Genomic DNA, 23153 nt, shown 5'->3' with positions numbered 1-23153 from the left:
GAGCCCAGAAGTAAACCCACATGTTTATGGACAGCTAATATTCGACAAGGGAGCCAAGAGCATACGATGGAGAAAGGAGAGTCTCTTCAATAAACGGTGTTGGGAAAACTGGACAGCCACATGCAAAAGAATGAAAGTAGACCATTCCCTTACACCATGCACAAAAATAAACTCAAAATGGATTAAAGACTTGAATGTAAGACCCGAAACCATGAGACTTCCAGAAGAAAACAAAGGAAGTACGCTCTATGACATTGGTCTGAGCAGCATATTTTCAAGTCCCATGTCTGACTGGGCAAGGGAAACAAAAGAAAAATGAACAAATGGGACTACATCAAACTAAAACCTTCTGCACAGCACAGGAAACCATCAACAAAACAAAAAGACAACCTAACAATTGGGAGAAGATATGTGCAAACCACATATCAGATAAGGGGTTAATATCCAAAATATACAAAGAACTCACACAGCTCAACAACAAAAAAACCAACAATCCAATTAGAAAATGGGCAAAAGATCTGAACAGAGATTTCTCCAAAGAAGATATACAGATGGCCAACAGGCATATGAAAAGATGCTCAATATCATTAGCTATCAGGGAAATGCAAATCAAAACTACAATGAGGTATCACCTCACTCTGGTCAGAATGGCTATAATTAACAAGACAGGAAACAACAAATGTTGGAGAGGATGTGGAGAGAAGGGAACCCTTGTTCACTGCTGGTGGCAGTGCAAACTGGTGCAGCCACTATGGAAAGCAGTTTGGAGTATCCTCAGAAAATTAAGGATAGATCTATCATATGATCCAGCTATTCCACTGCTGGGTATTTATCCAAAGAACTTGAAAACACAATGGCATAAAGATACTTGCACCCCTATGTTCATTGCAGCATTATACACAATAGCCAAGACTTGGAAGCAACCTAGGTGCCCATCAAGGGACGAATGGATAAAGAAGATGTGGTATTTATACACGATGGACTACTACTCAGCCATAAGAAATAATGAAATTCGGCCATTTGTGACAACATGGATGGATCTTGAGGGTATTATGCTGAGTGAAATAAGTCAGAGGGAGAAAGTCAAATACCATATGATCTCACTCATAAGTAGAAGATGAAAACAACGACAAATAAACACATAGCATTGGAGATTGGATTGGTGGTTACCATTGGGGAAGGGGGGAGGGGGGAGGGCAAAAGGGGTGATTAGGGTCACATGTGAGGGGATGCACTATAATTAGTGTTTGGGTGGTGAACACGATGTAATGTATACAGAACTTGAAATATGATGTACATCCGGAAAAAAAAAATTAAAAAAAAAAAAGGATTGTTTTAAGGAGCAACAGGTCATCAAGATGATTCTCAAATTGATATGGAAGAGAAAAACGTACAACAGCAGGACTTCTGGAAAATAACAAAGAAGGGGATTTGCCTGATAATATACTACAAATATGCCAAAAGTCACCAATAATTTAAACCAGGAGTCAGCCAACCACAGCCCACAGGCCAAATACAGCCCACCCTCTGTTTTGCTTTTTTAAACAATTTAATGGTTCTTAGCATATTCACAGTTGATGAACCATAATGAATTTTAGAACACTGTCATCACCTCACCAAGAAATCCTTTACCCTTAGCTATCACCCAACCTCACCTCCCCACCCACAAGCTGTAAGCAGCACTAATCTATTTTCTGTCTTTATATTTGCCTATTCTGGACATCTCAAATATATGAAATCATATAATGTGTGGTCTTTTGTGACTGGTTTCTTTCACTTTCACTTAGCATAATGTTTTCAAGGTTCATCCACATTGTAGCATGTATCAGCACTTCATTCCTGTTTATGCCTAAATAATATTCCATTGTAAGGATATATCACATTTTGTTTATCCATTCATCATTGATGGACATTTCTGTTGTTTCCACTTTTTGGCTGTTATGAACAAGGCTGCTGTGAACATGTGAGTACAAGTTCTCATGTTTTCAATTCTTTTAGGGACATTCCTAGGAGTGGAATCGCTGGGTCATATGATAATACAATGTTTAACCTTTTGAGGAAATGTTGAAATGTTTTTCAAGGAGGCTGTACCATTTTATGATCCCACCAGCAACTGATATCAGGGTTCCAATTTCCCACACCCTTGCTAACACTTATTGTTTGTCCTTGATTTTAGCCTTTTAAGTAGGTGTAAAGCATTATCTCACTGTGGTTTTGACTTGCATTTTCCTAAAGGTTAATGATAGTGATAGTGTTTTTTCACATGCTTTTTAGCCATCTATAGATCTTCTTTGGAGAAACGCCTATTTACATCCTTTGCCCATTCTTAAAATGAGTTGTCTTTTTATTAGTGAGTTATATGAGTTCTTTATATATTGTGCCACCACCTGTTTCTGTAAGTAAAATTTTATTTGACTATAGCTACATTCATTCATCTAGGTATTGTCTGCAAAGCCTAAACTACTTACTATTTGATCCTTTTCAGAAAAAGTTTATTGACCTTTGATTTAAACAAAGAGTTACTGGGAAAGAAATAGATAAACATACTGAAAAAACAGGATAGAAAGTCCTGAAACAAAGCCCCATATAAATGAGAAATTCGACTGTTGACATAAATGATATTTCAAACCAGTGGGAGAAAAATGGCCTAATTCACTAATAGTATTACAATAATTTGCTAACTGCTGAAAAGAATAAAACTAGAATCTTATGTTAGACCATCCACAAAAAATTTTTTAAAACTTAAAAACAAATTTACAAAAGAATTAGAATAAAATAGAGAATATGGTTAGAAGGTTAGGGAAGGGAAGACGTTTTTTCTCCAACATAAAAATTAAAGTTACAAGAAAATAGTTACACCATATATAATAGAGAAGTGAAGAAAATATAAGGAGTTCCTTCAAATCATTTTTTAAAAAGCGGCAATGGATATGAATGGGCAGGTTGCAAAGGAAAAATAGTCAATCTCAGACTCAAAAGTAATTGGAGAAATGCAAATGAAAACAATTAGATATCAAATTTTCACCCATCATACAGAAATGATGATAAAAAACCAGATAATATTAAACGTTTGCTTAGATGCATTAAACAGTATTCTTGAAACACAGTCAAGGGTAAATATGGCTTCCGACTCCTCTAGCACCACAGCTCCTGTTCTAGGAATCCACGCTAGAGACTTTCAATAACAGGAACAGAAAGAGGCATTTACAAAAACTGTTTGTTGTAACAATGTTTGTGATAACAAACCACAAACAATTTCAACGTCCATCAAAAGGAGCTTGACTAAATAAACTATAGCAAAAGCATACTAGGAAATATTTTGCTGCAATTAAGAAGAATAAAGAAAATTTCTACATATTCACTTGGAAAGATCTCCAAATACACTTTGTTCAAGGAAATAAAAACCGACTCCTCGATTGGAATGTGATAATCACAATGAACAATTATTTTAATAATTCACTTTAGAAAGTTGTGATGTTAATATTTGCTAATGATATTTATGTATTATGGGTATCTGGGAAAAAAATCAACTCTTAGAAAAAATGCTTTTACTACTATACCATTTGAGAGTTTAAAAACTACATGTGCACAAATATGTATATAACGCACAGGGAAAAGGACTAAAATGGTATACACTAAACTCTGCATAGGTGAGTATATTTCAACTTCACAAATGTTTTTGGATCAAATGATTATAACATGCATCACATTTTGCAGAAAGTATGGAAGTGGAGGTAAGTAAGACTGCAAGCTTTTTTTCTCCCTTTGATGAACAAATATACACTCAAAAATTGTTGAAATTAGATCCATATGTCTCTGGCAGGAATATTTACAGAGGAAAAGATAATCAAGGGAAAACCCACTGTCCACTAAAAATCTCTGTGTGAGTAAAGCATATTCTTTCGGAGGGATGCAAGATCTCACCTTATTTGGAAATGGAAATTTGCTTGGTTCCACTTTGCCAGGTGCTTGAATAGCAGAAAGTGGTGGAAGCCAGGTCATCTCCTAAAGGGAGGGAAAAGCAATCAACATTGTAATACAAAGAGTATTTAAAGTCAGTAGGATATAAAGCAGCTACACAGGGATGCCTTAATACGTCATGGAAGGAATAAAAAATGAACAGGAGATGAGAAGGAATGAAAGGGATTTTTCTTTTTAAAGGATGGGAAACCTACTTTTATGATTTCTTAACTTTACCAATTCTTGGTTCCATGGCTATTCCCATGTCCCCTTTATATCTTAAAAAGATCTACAAGGCTGTCCTATTTTTGCTTCATTTAAGCCCCTGAATAAAGGGCCAACTCAGTCGTAAAAGTTCTATGGAAAATGTCGTACAAAGGGGGCTGCTTCTCTTGGATTTGCTCCCACAAAATTCACAGGGTGTTTCTGAAGAAATGCACAAAGTACTTTTAACTTTAGGGCTCACTATTAGAGGAGTTATTTATTTTATTCAAAACTTCTATTAGTATGAGTTTCCAATAAGCCCTGCATATCACTTTGCTCTTCATAAAAATGTCATTCATGGGGAAGTGAAAAAACAAATCACACGTATGAAATACAGAGAATGGTGGCGTTTTTATAACACAGTATTAAGGACACAACTTGAGCTCAACACGCACTAATTTGTCATAGCTTTTTGACATCCAATTCACTAAGCTGCGAGAGAGAGGGGGGATTGTTGTATTCACTTCCAGTATTCCTCCTCAGTTCCATCTCCTGGAAGATATTTGCATTCACTAAATGACTGTGGAATTGCATTGAATCAACTTCTGATTATCAGGAAACTGACTTGGAGTTTACATATAGACTCTGCACCCTACGTCTTGATATCCTTCCCCTTCCAAACCTAAGCAAGCACAGAAGCAGCAGTGGGTCCATTTGAAGAAAAGTGAGAAATTCTCTCTTCAGGTGAAGATATTTTCTTACCTCCCTTGGTGGGGTGGGTGGGTGCTGAAAAGGGATTTTTTCAGACTTTTGCAGTGAAAGAGTTTCTTGAGGATGGTATTGTGTCTCTTTCCTTGGTGCAGACCCACACAAGGAGCAGAGGGAGAGAGAGTGTGTTCAAACCCACCCTGGACAGATTTACTGACCCTGTATCATCTCTCGCCCACTGCGACACATGTGCCATAAGTGGGTTAAGCTCATATGTATTCGAGCTTGTGTATCCCTTCTCTATTCTGCTGTTACCAAGGTTTCTCCAACGGAAAGCAAAGGAAGATCTAGAGACCTTTTATGTCCCTTCCTCCTCCCACCTCTGCTCCCCAAGTATGTGCCCATTCTACCCTGTACTTACTCTATCCCTGCTGTCTCTCTTGAGGAGGTTGTTACGCAGCACTGCCGAGATTGTGTGCAGAGTGGTATCTGTCTTCATCTGTGGGTCCAACTACCATTCCTCCTTCTCAGAGTTGGACCACCTTTTCTAGGAACAGGTCAGATCTTACCTAGATTGTTGCTAACCCATTAAGAAAGCTATGAAGATCCACAGACAGTTTTTCTTCAGTTTCCTAACCCTATTCTTTTCTACACCTTGGCTTTCTCATAGAGCCATCTTTCCTTCTTTCCTCTACAGGCTTTTTGATTTTTCTCTTCGATTTAACTTACCGGCTAGCATACCTGTGTTTTTACTGCAAGTGGCCTTGAATCTTATATATGAGGAAGTTAGTTATCAAATACAAAACAAGTGAACTGATTGTTCCTTTCCTGCTTTGTTGACCATCTGATGTGTCCCTGAGTCCATCCTACTAATAATCACCCATTCAGGAGCCTCCTTTGCAATCATTCTTTGGCTCACACAGTTTAGACTGTATGATGCTTGGGGCTAAAATTGATAAGCACAAACTAATTACTCAGATTTAGACATGACACTTGCACATAAAGCTCCAATATGTTAATATTGACTTTGCATAAATTATTTTATGATTCCATCTGCATATCAGAATGTCTTGTATATGTGCATTTTGTGCCTGACTGCTATCAAAAAAAATCCCCAAAGATGAGGTGCTATTTCTGAGCGTCTTACAGCTACTCAAGAACAAATGAAATAAAAGGTCCACAAAAATATAAACAACAGTACTTTCAAAAAACACTTCTTAGATCAACCCTCTCTCGTGAATGTCACTTTCAGGTTAAATGTGTTTAATGTACAGCTTATCCAAGAGTGAAATTGCAGACAAGTTTGAAGAGACCACTATGCTGGGATCCTTAGATGCTGTATCCCTCTAATTTTAGTATCTTATGCAGGGTCCAGCCCTGAGCACCCACTCACTCTGTGCACAAACATTTGCTCAAGACTCACCACGGGCCGGGCACTGTGATTACGCCTTAGCTATACCAGGTGCTCAGTTGCGTATCTACTGAACTGAAAGTTAAGGTAACAGCTCTGGCTGTATTAAGTTTTCTTCTCTAATCCCAGCTATGCACCCAATGCTTATAATCTGTCCGTTTCTTTCTTTCTTCCTTCCTTCCTTCTCTCCAACCCAACCACCCACCCATCCAGCATGCCATCATCCACCCAACCTCACAAACAATGGCACAGAAGACAGATGTCGTATTCTCTTAGTTCGCTGTCCTCATTCAAATACCAATTCTCCTTTGAGGCTTTTGCCATGTGGTTTTGGACCCTCAGCTCCCTTCCTCAACTCATTAAAGATGAGCTGCATCTTTCGCTCCATCTACCGCATCCCTTTAAACCAGCCTGATGGCTCCCTTCTGAAGACACCCCCCACCTCCCCTTACTCTATTGCTTTTAAGGATAAACTTGTGGAAACTTCAAGCATTTCACTTCACCTTCTTGACCTGCTCTTCTTCTAAGCCCATCTCTCTTCCACCTGAAGATTTTGGTTTCACAACCTTGATTTTAACTTTGATCTTCGGACTTTTGTGTTGAAAAATTAGAATACTGGCTCTTCCCACTCCAGTCTGAGCTGGCTCACCCCTTGGGATCTCCCCACTGGAGATCCCAGCCAGAGATCCCTATTTCTCCTCACATAAAAATTTGCACACTAAATTGCGCTTGAAATCCAACATCCAACACTAACTACCTATCAGATATTTTAGTTGGCTTAGCCAAGACCCCCCACACGGTGGCAATCAGACACTCTTAGGTCCACTAAAAATCCCCCTAAAGTACACAATTTTGGACCAAGTCTTCATTCTGGCTTCTCTGATCCTATGCACGGGCTGCTTAGGAAAAGGCATCTGTGCACATTGGTGGCGATACAGAATTAGGACACTGCCTTCCTTGAGTTTGGGTGCCTCATGTGGCTTGGACAGTCCTTGCACTTGTCCTTAGTCTATTCTCTTTTCCAGGCTCCTCAGATGTTATTCTCCCATTTTGTCACTCTCTCTCAGTCTCACTTTGGTTCTCACTCTCACAACAGGTGACCTTGCCTCCTATGTCATTAAAAGAACAAAGGCTATTAGGTTTAAATGTTCCCCAGGGACAAATGTGTCTGTATTCATGCCCAACCTCCCTTTTCCCTCTGGTCTGAATGGAAGAGGTGTGCTTCACTCTGTCCCAGGCTGCGCCCAACTTCACCCTCAATTTTGTTTCTTTCTCTGTCTTTGGGGAGCTAGTTCCATCAATATCTCATTGTTCTCCTCTTAACTTCAACATCATCTTCTCCACTGGCTTCTCCTCCCATGACCTATAAACCATCTCAAGCCTCAAACTCTTCCTGATCCTGTATCCCTTCTTTAGCTGCTCGTTATTTCTCTATTTCACTTCATAACCACTTTCTCAAAGAAGCATCTATATGTGCTGTTTTGACATCCTCACCCACTGTTTGTATTTTTGACTTACTATACACGTAAGAGTCCAGATAGTGTGTGTACAATATAGTTTAAGAATAACGAAGAATACTAAAATGGATACCTGTGAACTCACTACTCATCTTCACATTACCAATGCCCTATCATCCAGTTTTCAACAGAACCAGCTCTGACAAAGGTCCTTCTGATTGTCAAGTCCATTGGATTCTGTGGAATGCTCATTTCTTCTTGAAACTCTCTTCCACCCAGGCTCCCATGATGCTGTATCCTCCTGGCTCACCTCTACTCTCTGAGCCTTCTTTCCTCATTCTTTTTTTCTGAACCTTCTTTTTCTGCTGTTCTTTGAAGGTTTTGTATTTAGCCTTCTTCTCACTACCTTTCGCTTCCCTGGGTGATCCTGTCTATTACCGTGGCCTTAAAAACCACCTAGTATGCTGATGATGTCCAAATGTATACCCAGCTCTTAACTTCTCACTCTATGTGTCTGTTGAACCTCTCAACCTGGGTGTTCTACAGTCAATTCAAACTCATCATGTTTAAAACTGAACTCTACTCCCCACAAAACCTTTTCTTCTCTTTGTACTTTATATCCTGGTCATTGGCACCAACATCTATTATAACCTTTCGAGTCAGAATACTTGGAATCATTCTAGACTCCACTGCTTCCCTCCCCCATCCCTCACAATAATAATAGTAACTCACATTTATTAAGCACTTAAAATATGTCATACATTATTGTAAATGCTTTATATGATTTATTTAACACAATTTTCATAACAATTCTAAAAGGTAAGACGACTTATTTCCTCATTTTATAGATGAGGAAACCAAGTCACTAAGAGGCTAAGTGATTTGCTAAATTTCAGCCAGCAGTTGGATTTGCCATATCCTGGGCTGCCTCTTGGTGGACACGATACCTTCCGTGTTCTCGCCCAGACCTAACTGGAGCCTCACCGCCATCCTAAGTCAAGATCTCCCAAATACACCATGCTCTGCATGTGCTAGTAGCCTCCCCCAACCTCTTCTTGTTTGCTGGGATGTTGAGTGTCAAAATCCAGTTCCATTTCCTCCTTTTCTACAAAGCCTTTTTTGGCCAAACCAAGTCACTGTTGATTTGACCTTCCTTTGTGCCACATTTTCCCTATACTGATCTCTATTAGAACACTTGTCCCCTCTGTTACAGTTATTGTTTACATATTGATGCCTCCCTTAGCCTGTGATGAGCCCCTGAAGGGCTGACTTCGCATAATTTGTCTGTTGGCTCCAGACCCGAAGGCAGAGCCTGGAACAGAGCGGATGCTCAGAACATTTTTGAGTGAATGTCAAATTGAACAGTATCTCTGCATTGTCTCTTCCCTTCTTTCCTGTTACTGGAACTACCATCCTTGCCACACCTTCATTATTTTTAACCTGAATTACTTTAATAGTTTCCTGATTGCTTCTCTTTCTTCTGGTATTATCAATCCATCCTCCACACTCCTGCCAACTTGATTTTCCTAAAGTGTAGCTTCAACCGAAAAGCTTCACTGCTCCAAAATCTTCATAGACCATCACATGCGCGACAATAACAATGACGGCAATGATGCCTCCTGTTGAGCTTTACAGTTTTCAGAGGACTTCCACACAAGTTTTCTCAGTTACAACCAACCTTTAAAGTAATTACTACATCTCCATATTGCAGGTGAGGAAGTTAAAGCTCAAAGAGATTAAACGATTTGCCCAAGTCACTCAGTTCACCCATGCCACCACTGAAAATCTCCTACTCCCAGTCCAGCGTTTGTTTTCACTCTACTGCATCTGCCCTCAAAGACCTCACCCTAGTATCCAAGACCTTCCACAACAAGGTCCCAGTTTTCAGCCTTGTGCCTTTTTATTAATCTACACACGCACTATGTATAAGAAAAACTACAGTCTCTGCTTTTACTTACACTGTACCCCTTGTATGTGAACGCCCCACTCCCATATGCTTTTTGGATTTCTAGCCATCCATTAAGGCTCCTCTTAAACATCAGCTATATCTTGGGCCTTTGCTGATTCTCCTTCTGTTTCAATATGACATGAGAGTTCCCTTCTCATCCTTCTCCAACGCACGCACTTTTTCTCTCTCTCATAGTAACGCTTAGATTCTTTTTTGTGCTATAGTTTTATGAATATACACCTCAATCGGCACTCGACCATTTCTCCCTCTTCTGATACCCTTCCCCAATGTAGAATAAAAATCATACTAAGGAATTCTAATAATCTCTTTAAAGAATATTCAGATTTATTAAAGATAGTCCTCTAAAGAAGAACTGAAAATTTCTTCAGAGAGGGATAGTGTCTACTCACCTTTCTGTGGACTGAAGCACCTTATATACTAAGTGGTGAAATTAACTTGTTGAATTAACTAAATGCCCATATTTCAACACGAAATTGCTCACTAACATTACTTCAATCTGAGTATTTCCATGTGGTTTTGCCATCTGAGACTTGCTAAATATACAAAGGAATAGTAAAGACAATACGATTGCTTAAAACATTCAAATATAGTAGAATTTCCAAGAACATAAGAATTATTTATCTGTACTAAATATATTTGTTTTTAGTGAATGTTCAGTGACTTTTTAAGATTGATTATCTATCATATTAAAATTTTCCATTAGGGATGCATGGGAAAATTAAGGGCCAATTGACTATTGTCACTTAGTAGCTCAGTGAACTTAGGTCAGTCACATCTTCAGTAAGTTATAGTGATTTCAAGCTGTAGACTTTGGAATCAATCATATCTCAGTTGTGGTATCTTAGAACCAGAGGAAATGGAGATATGAACTATCTCATGGTTTAGTCATGAGGATTAAATAAGATAATACATATAAAGAGCATAGCATGATTCCCTGATGTTTAATCATTCAATAAAAGACAGCACTGATTAATATCGAGCTGAGTTTCAGAATTCTTGTCTCTAAAATGAGAAATATAATTTCTCTCTGAGCTTTAGATATTGGGAGTCTGCAGGTAGAATATATGAGAAAGTGTTTTTATAAAAGAATAAAGTATTGTGCAAATGTAATCTGTAATTAAGCTAGTAATTATTAATACAAACTATGTATTACTAAAACAGAAAGTTATCTAAAGAGATTATTATGATTACTAAGTCTGATTTGTACTTTAGATTGGAGAAAATGTTCCTAAGTTTTCTCATGGGAACAGATCTATAATAATACCAGTCAGTGAGATAATAAGATTTGATAAAAAAGTGTTTAATTTGTACCTTATTTCTGGTAGTGATTTAAAATGTAAGCAAAAGTAAAAATTTTCATTCCTTCTAAAATTTCACTTAGTTTGCCTGACATTATTTTTCTCATAGAGAAAGAATGCTATTTCATTGCAAGGCCATTAATCCCAAGTACTGAATCCACTGTTCCCCACCCCCGCCCATGCTTTTGACATCCCTGGCCTCAACCATCCTTCATCACTGCTTTGCTCCTATTTCTCCCATGTGGCTGTCCTTTAACCACTTCTTGGACCACAGGTAAGGCAGGAAGAGAAATATAATGTTTAAAGGCAATTACTTGAAAGTCTGCGTAGCTGCCTTCTCATCTTATAAAGTCCCCTGCCACTTCTTTGATCTGTCTGCCTTCCCTCCTTTTTGATTTTCCTGTCACTTAGGAATGAGCTCCCGCTCTATTCCCCAGGACGGAGGGGTCCTCAGTTTTTTTTTGTTTTTTTTTAAGAATTTATTTTTTTCCTTTTTCTCCCCAAAGCCCCGGGTACACAGTTGTATATTCTTCGTTGTGGGTCCTTCTAGTTGTGGCATGTGGGACGCTGTCTCACCGTGGTTTGATGAGCAGTGCCATGTCCGCGCCCAGGATTCGAACCAACGAAACACTGGGCCGCCTGCAGCGGAGCGCGCGAACTTAACCACTCGGCCACGGGGCCAGCCCCCGGCGTCCTCAGTTTTGACCTTAGGTTCCTTAGCCTTTTAGATAGTCCAACTGATGGGATTAAGAAGCAACATATCTGTCTTAACACAGCCTCACTAGTCCCATTTCCCTGAGCAGATGTCTAGTTACCCATAGGACATACTTCACGGTGACTTCTTATTTCTTAGATATGCTTAAAATGCCAAGTCTCTGTATAGCAAATATACTCACTTTTCTCCTAAATGAGAGAACAGATGGTTAAATGATAAGGGTACAGAATACTGCATTTCATTAATGTCCAACCTTTTCTCTATCTCCATAGCAATTTTCAGAAGGCCTTGGGTTATGTGGGCCAGTTTCCATTTTCAAGTCTATTGTACAGCAAGATTGACCATGAATCCCAAGAATCCATAGCTTCAAAGTGAGTAAACTTTCACGTGCTCATTTTCCACAACCCTTCTCTTCCTCTGTGTAGCTACCCACTTACTCTGACATTACCTGCATCAGCCTGTCTTAGGACAAATGGTCAGAGGCTCAGGGCATCCATTCACTAAGCAGCACAGCTATTTGTTATTAAAGGAGAGAAGAAACAAAAATTGAATTTTGGCCTGAAATCTAATTTTAGGGTTCCAAATGTACAGTTACGAAGATCTGCAAAGCACATTTAGTTTGCAAACAGATTAAACTAGAAAAATTTTAAAGAATATTTTAACTTTCCTATTAAAATCAGTAAGTAGAGAAACACTTCCCTGGTTTCTCCCCCGTCTGCTGTCTCCCCACTGCAATCTATCTTGGTCACTGTCGCAGAAGTGTTTTATCTGAAATAGTAACTATGATGCACTTGCTCAAAAGCTTCCAGTGACCCTGGTCCAAGCATTCAAGACACCCTGTCATATGGTGCCATCAAGGAACGCCACATGTTACTGCCTGTTACCTTTCTACATAGTCCTCTCCCATGCCAGGTGGGTTTGCTTCCTGTCCCGCCCTAGGTTTTCTTGTCCTGACATTTTTTGCTTTTCCTTTCATGTTATTCCAACTTCATTTACCTCTTCATTCTTTCTCATCCCGGCCTCTCTATGAAGGTCACTGACCATGCTATCCTCAGCGAGGGCTATACATTCCACTCTCCATTACACACGATTCGGGTCACTTATTCACCATTTACACGCCGCTTGGGGCTGAGATTTTTCCTTTTACATTTTGCCACTCTCAGAGTATAAACTTTGTAACTCCTACTAGATTATAACCTCTTTGAGGGAAGGGATCATGAGTAATAACTCTCTTGTACTCCCCAAAGGTCTAGCACAGTGGATAAAATAATAGGAATTCATTTAATCTCTCTGAGAGTCTCTTTATTTGCCTGTAAAATGACGGCAACAATCAATAATACTGTCCTACCAAACACACACGGCTGTTGCCAGGATCAAGAGGGATTCAATTACTTCTTTCTCTTTCAGCAATGTCTCGACATCTGCTGCCAACTCAGATGTCTGCTGGAAAGGGGTGTCTGTCTCCACAGGCCTGGCAAATGACCACAGTGAACTCCAGCATTCTTTGTGCTCAGAAACTTACTCTTTTCAAAATAAAACACTGGGTTAATTCTGTCACTTAGGAATAAAAATGTAAAATGCCAAAGTCGATTTTTACGTGTGGCAGTAGCTGCTGCAGATCAAAGCATTATTTTGTTTTCAGTTTCCATATCAGAATAATCACTTAGCTTTCCAGTTCTTTCACACATATTATTCATGTTATGACACTCTTATCAGATAAATGCCACCGACAACAGAACATGGTAATTTTTATTACACTGTATATCCTTTAAACGCCAGTAGCTAACAGGAGCCCTGTATCTGGTGAAAGGGAAAATACTCCTGCAGGTCTGTTCCTGGAGGCAGAGCACCAGCCCTCGAGTGAGATAAGGGGGAGAAGCACACTATTCCTTCCCTAACAGGACCAGAGAGGACATTCTAATTGTCAATCCATCCTTGGAATTCAGACACAGACTCCAGGGTCAGACTTGAAGGCTGAGCAGATTTTGGCTCACAACAAGGAGGTCTAAGTTGGCCCCTAAATCAATAAAAACCCAAGAACAACCTCATTCTGTTACTATAGCAGGACCTATAGTTTGAAAAATAATAGTTAATCTAGTGCATTCATGTCCATGATAATAACAATCATTATTTGGATGGAAACACTACTCATGGGAAACTTTTGGAAAAACATTAGCTGCTGAAAAAATAAAAGTAGATCCCCTACTAAGATTTTTTAAAATATATTTTTCATAGTATAGCTTAGGCTGCCAAAATTAAAAATAAGCAAATAACCAATAAAAGTGTAATAACAGGGTTATCAAAAATCACAGTGAAATCTTGTTTCTTTAAACTGAAAACCCAGGAATATGACCAATTTGAAGTAAAATCGGTCTAAGACAGGGGTTCCCAGGAGCTGTGTATGTATTTCCTGGTCTCATACATACCCCCTGGATGGGGGAATCTCAGACTGGAACACCGACTAATCTAATTCATTGCAATGCCAGAGCTTTTTAACTTATCGCCATCCCCTGCTCTCAGTGAGGTTAATCCCCAATGAATAAAACAGAGGGTGCACCACGCAGGTAAAGATTAATGGAATCAATTCGAGAAGCAGCTTTCAATTCGGGTTTCACAGACTGAGAAAGACAAGGAGAGCACAGGCATTAGATAACAATATGATCCCATGGACTAAAGGCAAGAAAGCAAGCTCTGGGGCTGACAAATATGAACGTAGGACTGGAAACTGAGGGCGCCTTGGACCTGTGCAACACACTTGCTCTTTGGTCCCTAAGATTTACAGTTCTCAAAAAGCTGAGGCCACACAGCGTCCGGCCTTTTATTATTTCCTTCACATCGTAAAGAGTGTTATTCACAGTAAGGAAATCAGTCCCATGCACTGGAGACCCGCTTCCCACTTCTCTGACTTCAGCTGTTCCTGCAAACTCTGGACTCTCCATGGAAAGGATAAGAGCATTGACTGAAGTCAAGATACAACTGCCACCCTTAAAAAAGTTATTTCCTGCTGGATCCCTTCATTCTGGACTTTTTGAAGATTTCTTGCTCTAGATGCAATTTTGCTGTTTTCCAGTTTTCCTCTGGGGCCGGGAGATGGATGTGACCCGTCTTAGCCACTTGTCCTTCTGTGTTAAATGCATTCCCTGTGCTATCTATTTACTTGGGACCTTTAGGAAGAATAAAAACCATACATTCCTAAAATTCATTTTTAGATTCACCTGGCTTCCAATGTTCACTTTATTTCTGTGTTTAAAGCATACTATAATTCCCATCCTTTAATTCAGGGATCGTTTCCAGAACTGCACATTGCGTTAAAATGCTAAAAGTCATAAAACCTGCCATGGGTTCTCAGAATTTAAAGAAGACGGTTTGCAGTTGGGTGAGCAGCTGCAGGAACTTACTGACTCTGGTGACGACTTCACCCCGAGCGCCTGCCGCACCACACAGACACCTGCCAGGTCCCTGCACTCTTACCGACCTGGTGCTTCTCAAGAGAAACACTCACTGTTCTAATTTAAAAAAAGAACAAAGCATTTGGGGGGCATAAGAGGATTTCCCAAATTCTGAATCAGGGGCTGGTACTTTCCTGTGTCATTTCTGAGAACAAATCATATTAAGTCTAGGTTTATGAGAAGTGAGCCAAATTTCTGACCAGCCTGTGAGAAAGGTCGTGTTATTAATGATGCCACTGTCACCGTATTTCTGATCTACATAACACCTGCTAGTGGTAGGTAGCACAAACACCCAGAAAGTAGCCCTCGTAAAGACATCCAGATCATAATTAATCTTTGAACTAGCTGTGGTTTACAATAATCAAACTGCTCATCCAGAGGCATCTAAGGGTAAAGATGGTATTATGTGGGACAGAGAGGAAAGCTGTGGAGGCTAGAAGGACAGGAGGGAGATAATGACATTCTTGGCCATGTTTTCCACTTCACATGCTCCCGAACCCCTTTCCACTGACAGATAATCTGGAAGTGTGCATTCAACAAAACCCACATTTCAGTTACAGAAAGGCAGAACAGAACAGGCTTGGAATTGGCGTCTGAGAAACCTTGTTTAATACTGGCCCTGCTGTGAATCAGCAGAATGACCTTGTGCAAGTTTACTTTTCTGAGTATTGGTGTTTTCATCTGTAAATTGGTGCTAATAACCCTATCTTGCAGGATTCCTGAAATGGTAAGTGATAAATACACGAAGAACCCAGTACAGTGTCTGGCATAGGGTAGGTGCTCCACAGAAGGTAATTATTGCTACCTTACTACCTTTATAATCAGTGTTGGCAGCTCTTGGCTTGGACCTTGTGAAGGGAGGGGATGCACAAAGGAGAAGGCATTTATGAGTTTGTTTTTTAATCTATTTCACTCAGTTAATTATTTAATATTTAACTGGTTAATTATTCATAGTCAAATAAAAGGCATAATGAAAGCGTGCTTATTAAACAAGAATTTGCTTCCCTAACTCCCTTTGCCACTAAGCACCCTATGCACAAGCGGAAGGGGGATGCTATCTCAGTGTCAGGTATTGTTCTCAAATGGGACAATTACTAGTCAGCATCCTCTTTCCAAAAGCTGGTTTTGGGTTCCGAAGAGTTTAGACGCTTTGCCTTTGTGCCTATAGACTACCCCCGGGGCAAGAGTTAGGGCAGTTTAGTTGGTATGCTGGCCTGAGAGCTCTCCACAGATGACTCGAGGAACTCAATGGGGGAATGCGAATGTAGAGGTGGGTAGCTGCTGTTCCATGGTGGCAGGAGGGAGCATCTAGACTGGACACAGAGCAAGGCAGGCCAGCCTGGACAAGATAGACTCTGAAAGACACAGAGGCTGACATAAAAGTCCTTGGTATGGCAGGATTTCTGGTTCACCAGAGGGAAGGCAGGTCTTAGCTGCTGTTCTGCTGTGAGCCCAGTCCTGCTGCAGGCACCAGTCTTTCTGCCGTTCAAGCCCTTCCTCAGCTATGTTCCTTCCAAACACACAGGCTTCTGCCTATTAACTTTACCCAAAAATATCTTCTCAGTTTGAGAGGTGATTTAAAAATCACTGAATGGTATTGCCTAGTCCAGCAGGGATGTCTCCTTAAGGATGAATGTGAAAGGCAGAATGACATTATAGGAGACAGGAAATGTCAACTGAAGGCCTCCAGACATGGACAGCTGAATCCAGAGGCTGGAGGCTGGTTAGCTTTGGAGAAACAATCTTTTTTTTCCTTTTTAAACTATGTGGTTAAAATATCCTTAAAAAAGACAAGTAAGATTAAAATGTTTACCCCAAAAGTTCATAGGTCTGCAAGAAAAGAGAAGTTAAGGCCAAAATAAAAACAGGGTGAAACAACTTTTATTAGAAGAAAAGGCAACAAAAAGACTGAGTTAGTATAGCCTGATAAGGAGCTTACACCTTGGGAAAAAATATTCTGTTGGAACAAAGAAATAAAGATAAAAGAGGAGATACTAAATTAATGATGTCTGAAGAAAACAAGATCTTGAACTCAGCTGCTAAGTATGTCTTTAAGTGGGGAAAGGAAGAAAAGACCTTTAGGAAATTAGGAGGCAAAGATGATCGTGCAGAAGTCTGAATGGGGAGACAGGGAGAAGGAAGGTTCAGAGTATAAAAGGGCAAATGGACAATCTACAAAATTCAGACAGACGTTTCTATTACTTGATCCTCACCAACAACACATAGCTCCCTGTCTTGAGAAGAGGTCTACAATCATGCTGAATAGTTTATGACTCAGTAAAGCCAATCACTTCAGTTTCTACTAGTGTATCCAGATGTGCATTCAACTGAACACATATTTGAGCACCCATTATGCGCCAGGTGCTACTCTAGGTCCTGGGGATACAACAAACAATATAACAGGCATGGCCCCACTCTCAGGAAGCATTAGTACCGGTGGGAGACACAAGTGATAGACAATGAACAAAGGAATGTAAATACAGCAGATCCATATTCCTCACGGTTGCTGTATTGGTCTGATGTGTCTAATTAGTGTTTTGGCAAAAAAGAGGTATAAGAGAGGGCATGTATCAGACATCCGAGGGATGCCTTGTGGAAGAACATTGTGTGTAGCTGATGGAGACAAGAAACACAATTAGAGTCAATCTGTTCAAGCTACAGAGAAGAGTTCAGTTTTTATTAACTTTCTAACAATGTCTGTGACTAAAAATTCCACAGGTGCTTTGTGCTAACCACTGTTTTAGCTGCTTGGGACACAACTGCAAATAAGGTCCCTGTCCTCACGGAGGCTACATTCTGGCAAAAATGAGATAGACAGTAAACATGCACATAATATTACGTGACATTTTATAATATAACACAATGGAGTGTAACTTAGTATAATGTAATAGGATATAGCATGATAACCATTAAAACTATCCAACGGTAAACTGCCCATCTCTTAAAATGGTGAGCTGCTATTTTGGAAGTGTTCAGGGTCATAAACAGAGTGAGAGGTCTCTGGGAATCCCAAATCTGGAGCATCTGCTTCCCTCTGAGTTTGATGGGGCCACATGGGGGATTTGGGGCAACCTCCGCCCTCTCTGTTTGTCTCTGTTTCTGACTCAATGAAGTTCTTGACTGCCTGTGTGATCTCTGGTAGGTTGGGGATCCATGATTTCACTTTAATTTTTATTTAATTGAAAAAGTATCTTTATTGCATCTTTCTGCTTACATAAATAATATATGCTTCTTATTAAAAAGTTAAACATTGCAAAAATACAAAATGCAGGAAAGTCAAAGCCACCCAGGATCCTAACGCCTACAGACAATGCCCACAGTGAACAGTTTTAAGCACTGGGTACTCATCCAATTTTTATATAAACACACCAACATGCGGATTGTATATATATTTTTATGGTCACAGTGTTTGGTGACTTTCTTTTCATTTTTCATTTTTTCTCTCCAAAAAAATCATGCAAATATATCTTCTTTTCAAAGGCTGAACAGACCATCCCACTGCCAGGAAGTATTGTAGTTTATTTAATCAAATGATGGAGGGTCAAGTTGTTGCCATCTTTTATTACTACAAACCACGCTGTGGCAAAAATCCTTGTACATTGATTTTTCATGGTTCTGTATTTCTGCCATAGGATTAATTCCTGGTATAGAATTTCTAGGTCAAATGGCATAAATATTTTAAATTTTAATATATTATCAAATTGTTCCTCCAAAATGGTCTATCAATTTATATCTCCTCCAACAGTATATGAAAGTCTCTGTTTCTAAATACCTTTAATAATATTCTTTTTAAAAATCACATTTGAGGGCTGGTCCGGTGGCACAGCGGTTAAGTTCACATGTTCCACTTCAGTGGTCTGGGGTTTGCCAGGTCGGACCCCGGGTGTGGACCTATGCACCGCTTGTCAAGCCATGCTGTGGCAGGCATCCCACATATAAAGTAGAGGAAGATGGGCATGGATGTTAGCTCAGGGCTAGTCTTTCTCAAAAAAAAAAAATCACATTTGAGGTGGCTTCAAGATCAAGATGGTGACATAGGAGGCCCCCGAATTTCCCTCCTCCCACAGACACACTGAATACACACCTACATTTGGAGCAATTTCCTCTGAGAGAAATCCAGAAACTATATGAGTGACTCCTACACATGAATGACAGAGAAAACACCCACAGTGAAACAGGTAGGAAAGGCTGAGACACGCTCTCACCATAAACCCCACCCTTGGCACAGCACCATAAAACCCAGAGGGTACCCCCCAACTCCCAGCTTCTCCTTGAGGAGTGAAGGGTTTGGAACACACATCTAGTGCTCCAACTTTTAAGGCTGCCTCCTGAGGAATGGGCTCCCAAATCACCCAGCTCTGTTAGCCAATGGGGCTTACATTCATGAGTCCCACAGGACTACAGCAAACAAAGAAGCAGTTGTCAAGGGGCAGAGGAGCACTTCCATGCCTATATACCAAAGCTGAGTGCAGACGGAGCAGACAAAAACATAAATCTCCCAATTTCTCCCCAGAAGGGGTTTGACTGCATACTTTCCTAGCTGCTGCTAGAATTTATCCAATAAGAGGAGCAAAAAGAGAAAAAAGATTGAAAAAGAGGGAAGCTACCTTAAAGGACTTATGGGACACCATCAAGCAGACTAATTTATGCATTATGCAGTCCTAGAAGAGGAAAGAGGGAAAGAGGCAGAAAGAGCATTCAAAGAAACAACGGCCGAAAACTTCCCTCATCTGGGGAAAGAAACAGACATCCAGATCCGAGAATTCAGAAAGTACCAAATGAGATGAATCTAAAGAGACTCATACCAAGACATATTATCATTAAATTGTGAAAGAGAGAATCTTAAAAGCAGCAAGAGAAAAACAACTTGTTACATACAAGGGACCCACTATAAGAACATCAGGAGATTTTCCAGCAGAAACTTTGCAGGCCAGAAGGGAGTAGGATGACGTATTCAGACTGCTGAAACAAAAAAAACCTGCCACCCAAGAATACTCCACCGGAAAAGTTATCCTTCAGAACTGAAGGAGAGATAAAGAGTTTTCTAGACAAACAAAAGCTGAAGGAGTTCATCACACTAGACTGGCCTTACAAGAAATGCTGAAGGGAGTTCTTCAAGCTGAAATGAAAGGACACTTATTAGCAACATAAAAACATATGAAAGTATAAAACTCATTGGTAAAGGTAAATATATAGTTAAATCAGAATACTTTGATATTATGGTGGCAGGTAAATTCCTTATAACTCTAGTATAAAGGTTAAAACAACAAAAATATTAAAAATAACTAAAACTACAATAATTTGTTAATGGATACATGATAGAGAAAAGTGTAAATTGTGACACCAAAAACATAAAATGTGCGTATGTGTGTAAAAATGTACAGCTTTTGTATGTGTTCAAAGTTAAGTTGTTATCAGCTTAAAGCAGACTGTTTAAACTTTAAAATGTTTTATGTAAGCCTCATGGTAAACGCAAAACAAATACCTATAGCAGCTACACCAAAGATAAAGAAGTCAAAGCATACCACTACAGAAAATCAGCAAATCACAAAGAAAGGAAACAAGAGAGGAAGAAAAGATCAAAGAAACCACAAAACAACTAGAAACCAATGGGCACAATTGCAATAGTAAGTACATACCTATCAATAATTATTTAAAATGTAAATGAACTAAATTCCCCAATCAAAAGACAGAGAATGGCTGAATGGATAAAAAACCAAGACCCAACTATAGGCTGTCCACAAGAGCCTCACTTCAGCTTAAAGGACACAGAGAGAGAGAGAAAGTAAGGAGATGGAAAAAGATATTCCATGCAGATGAAAACCAAAAGAAACCAGGAGTAGATATACTTATCTCAGACATTAACCCAAAATGGTAACAAGAGGCAAAGAAGGTCATTATATAATGATGAAGGAGTCAATTCATCAAGAGGACATAACAATTGTAAATATTTATGCACCCAACATTGGAGCACCCATCAGAGCACCTAAATATATAAAGCAAATACTAGCAGATCTGAAGGGAGAGATAGACAGGAATATAATAGTAGAGGATTTCAATCCCCCATTTTCAACAATGGATGGCTCATGTAGATAGACTATCACTAAGGAAACACTGGACCTAAACTATATATTAGATCAGATGGACCAATAGACATATACACGACATTTCCTCCAACAGCAGCAGAATACACATTCTTCTCAAGTGCACATGGAACATTTTCCAGCATAGATCATATGTTAGGCCACAAAACAAGTCTTAACAAATTTAAGAAGACTGAAATCATATCAAGCATCTTTTCCAACCATAATGGTATGAAACTAGAAATCAATTGCAAGAGGAAAACTGGAAAATTCACAAATATGTGGAGATTAAACAACATGTAACTGGACAACCAATAGGTCAAAGAAGAAATCAAAAGGGAAATTAAAAAAAATCTTGAGAAAAATGAATAAGGAAATATAACATACTAAAACTTATGGTATGCAGTAAAAGCAGTTCTAACAGGGAAGTTCATAGTTATAAACATCAATATTATGAAACAAGAAAGATCTCAAATAAACTAATTGTGCACCTGAAGGACTAGAAAAAAGAAGAACAAACTAAGCCCAAAGTCAGTAAAATGAAGGAAATAACAAAGATCAGAACGGAAATAAATGTAGAGACTAGAAAGTCAATAGAAAAGATCAATGAAATTAAGAACTGATTTTTTGAAAAGATAAAACAAAACTGATGAACCTTTAGCTAGACTAAGAAGAAGAAGAGAGAAGATTCAAATAAATATTGGAGATGAAAAAGACAGTAAACTGGTACTAAAGAAATACAAAGAATCATAAAAGACTACTATGAGCAATTATACACCAACTAATTAAATAACCTAGAAGAAATGGATTAATTCCCCAAAACATACAATCTTCCAAGACCGAACCGTGAAGTAAAAGAAAATGTGAACAGATCAATAACTAGTAAGGAGATTGAATCAGTAATGAAAAATCTCCCAACAAACAGAAGGTGGCTTCACTGATGAATTCTATGAAACATTTAAAGAATTAATACCAATCTTTTTCAAACTCTCCAAAATACTGAAGAGGAAGGTACATTTCCAAACTCATTTTATGAGGCTAGCATTACCCTGATACCAAAGCCAAACAAGGACACTACAAGAAAAGAAAACTATAGGCTAATATCCCTAATGAACATAGATGCAAAAATCTTCAACAAAATATCAGCGAACCGAATTCCACAGCACATTAAAAGGATCATATACTATAATCAAGTGGGATTTATTCCAGGGATGCAAGAATGGTTCAACATACACAAATCAATAAATGCGACACATTACATTAACCAAGTGAAGGATAAAAATCATATGATCATCTCAATAGATGCAGAAAAATCATTTGACAAAGTTTAACATCCTTTCATGATAATTTCAAGAGACTGGGTACAGAAGAAACTTACCTCAACATAATAAAGGCCAACTATGACAAGACCCACAGTTAACATCATACTTAATGGTGAAAAGCTAAAAGCTTTTCCTCTAAGATCATGAACAAGACTAGGGTGCCTACTCCAGCCACTTCTAGTCAATGAAGTACTGGAAATCCTAGTCAGAGCAATTAGCCCCCCCCCCAAAAAAAAAGGAGCAAAAAGGCATCTAACTTGTAAATAAAAAGTAAAATTGCCTCTGTTTGCAGATGACATGATATATATAGAAAACTTCAAAGACAAAAATCTGTTAGAACTAATCAATGAATTCAGTAAAGTTGAAGGATACAGAATCAATTACAAAAATGAGTTGCATTTCCATACACTAATAATTAACTATTAGAAAGGGAAATTAAGAAAATATCCCATTTTCATTGGCATCAAAAGATTAAAATACTCCAAATAAATTTAACCAAGGAAGTAAAAGATCTGTATAATGAAAGCTTTAAAACATTGATGAAAGAAATTAAAGAAGACACAAATAAATGGGAAGA

At 39.0% G+C, this 23153-nt stretch overlaps 1 protein-coding gene across 9 annotated transcripts in view; it reads right to left on the bottom strand.

Annotated features, from left to right (window-relative positions):
• Positions 1 to 23153, bottom strand: part of AFF3 (ALF transcription elongation factor 3) — a 573872-nt gene that overhangs the window by 193544 nt on the left and 357175 nt on the right. For all 9 annotated transcript variants that reach the window (XM_070236083.1, XM_070236085.1, XM_070236086.1 and 6 more), the window contains one exon: positions 3925 to 4005. In XM_070236083.1, the coding sequence (XP_070092184.1) occupies positions 3925 to 4005 (81 nt within the window). The remainder of the gene's footprint in view (positions 1 to 3924; positions 4006 to 23153) is intronic.

Source organism: Equus caballus, chromosome 15, assembly GCF_041296265.1.
Source record: "Equus caballus isolate H_3958 breed thoroughbred chromosome 15, TB-T2T, whole genome shotgun sequence".
In the NCBI taxonomy this organism is placed as follows: domain Eukaryota; kingdom Metazoa; phylum Chordata; class Mammalia; order Perissodactyla; family Equidae; genus Equus; species Equus caballus.
The sequence above is the reverse complement of the archived record's forward strand: the minus strand, read 5'-3'. Positions and strand labels throughout refer to the sequence as shown.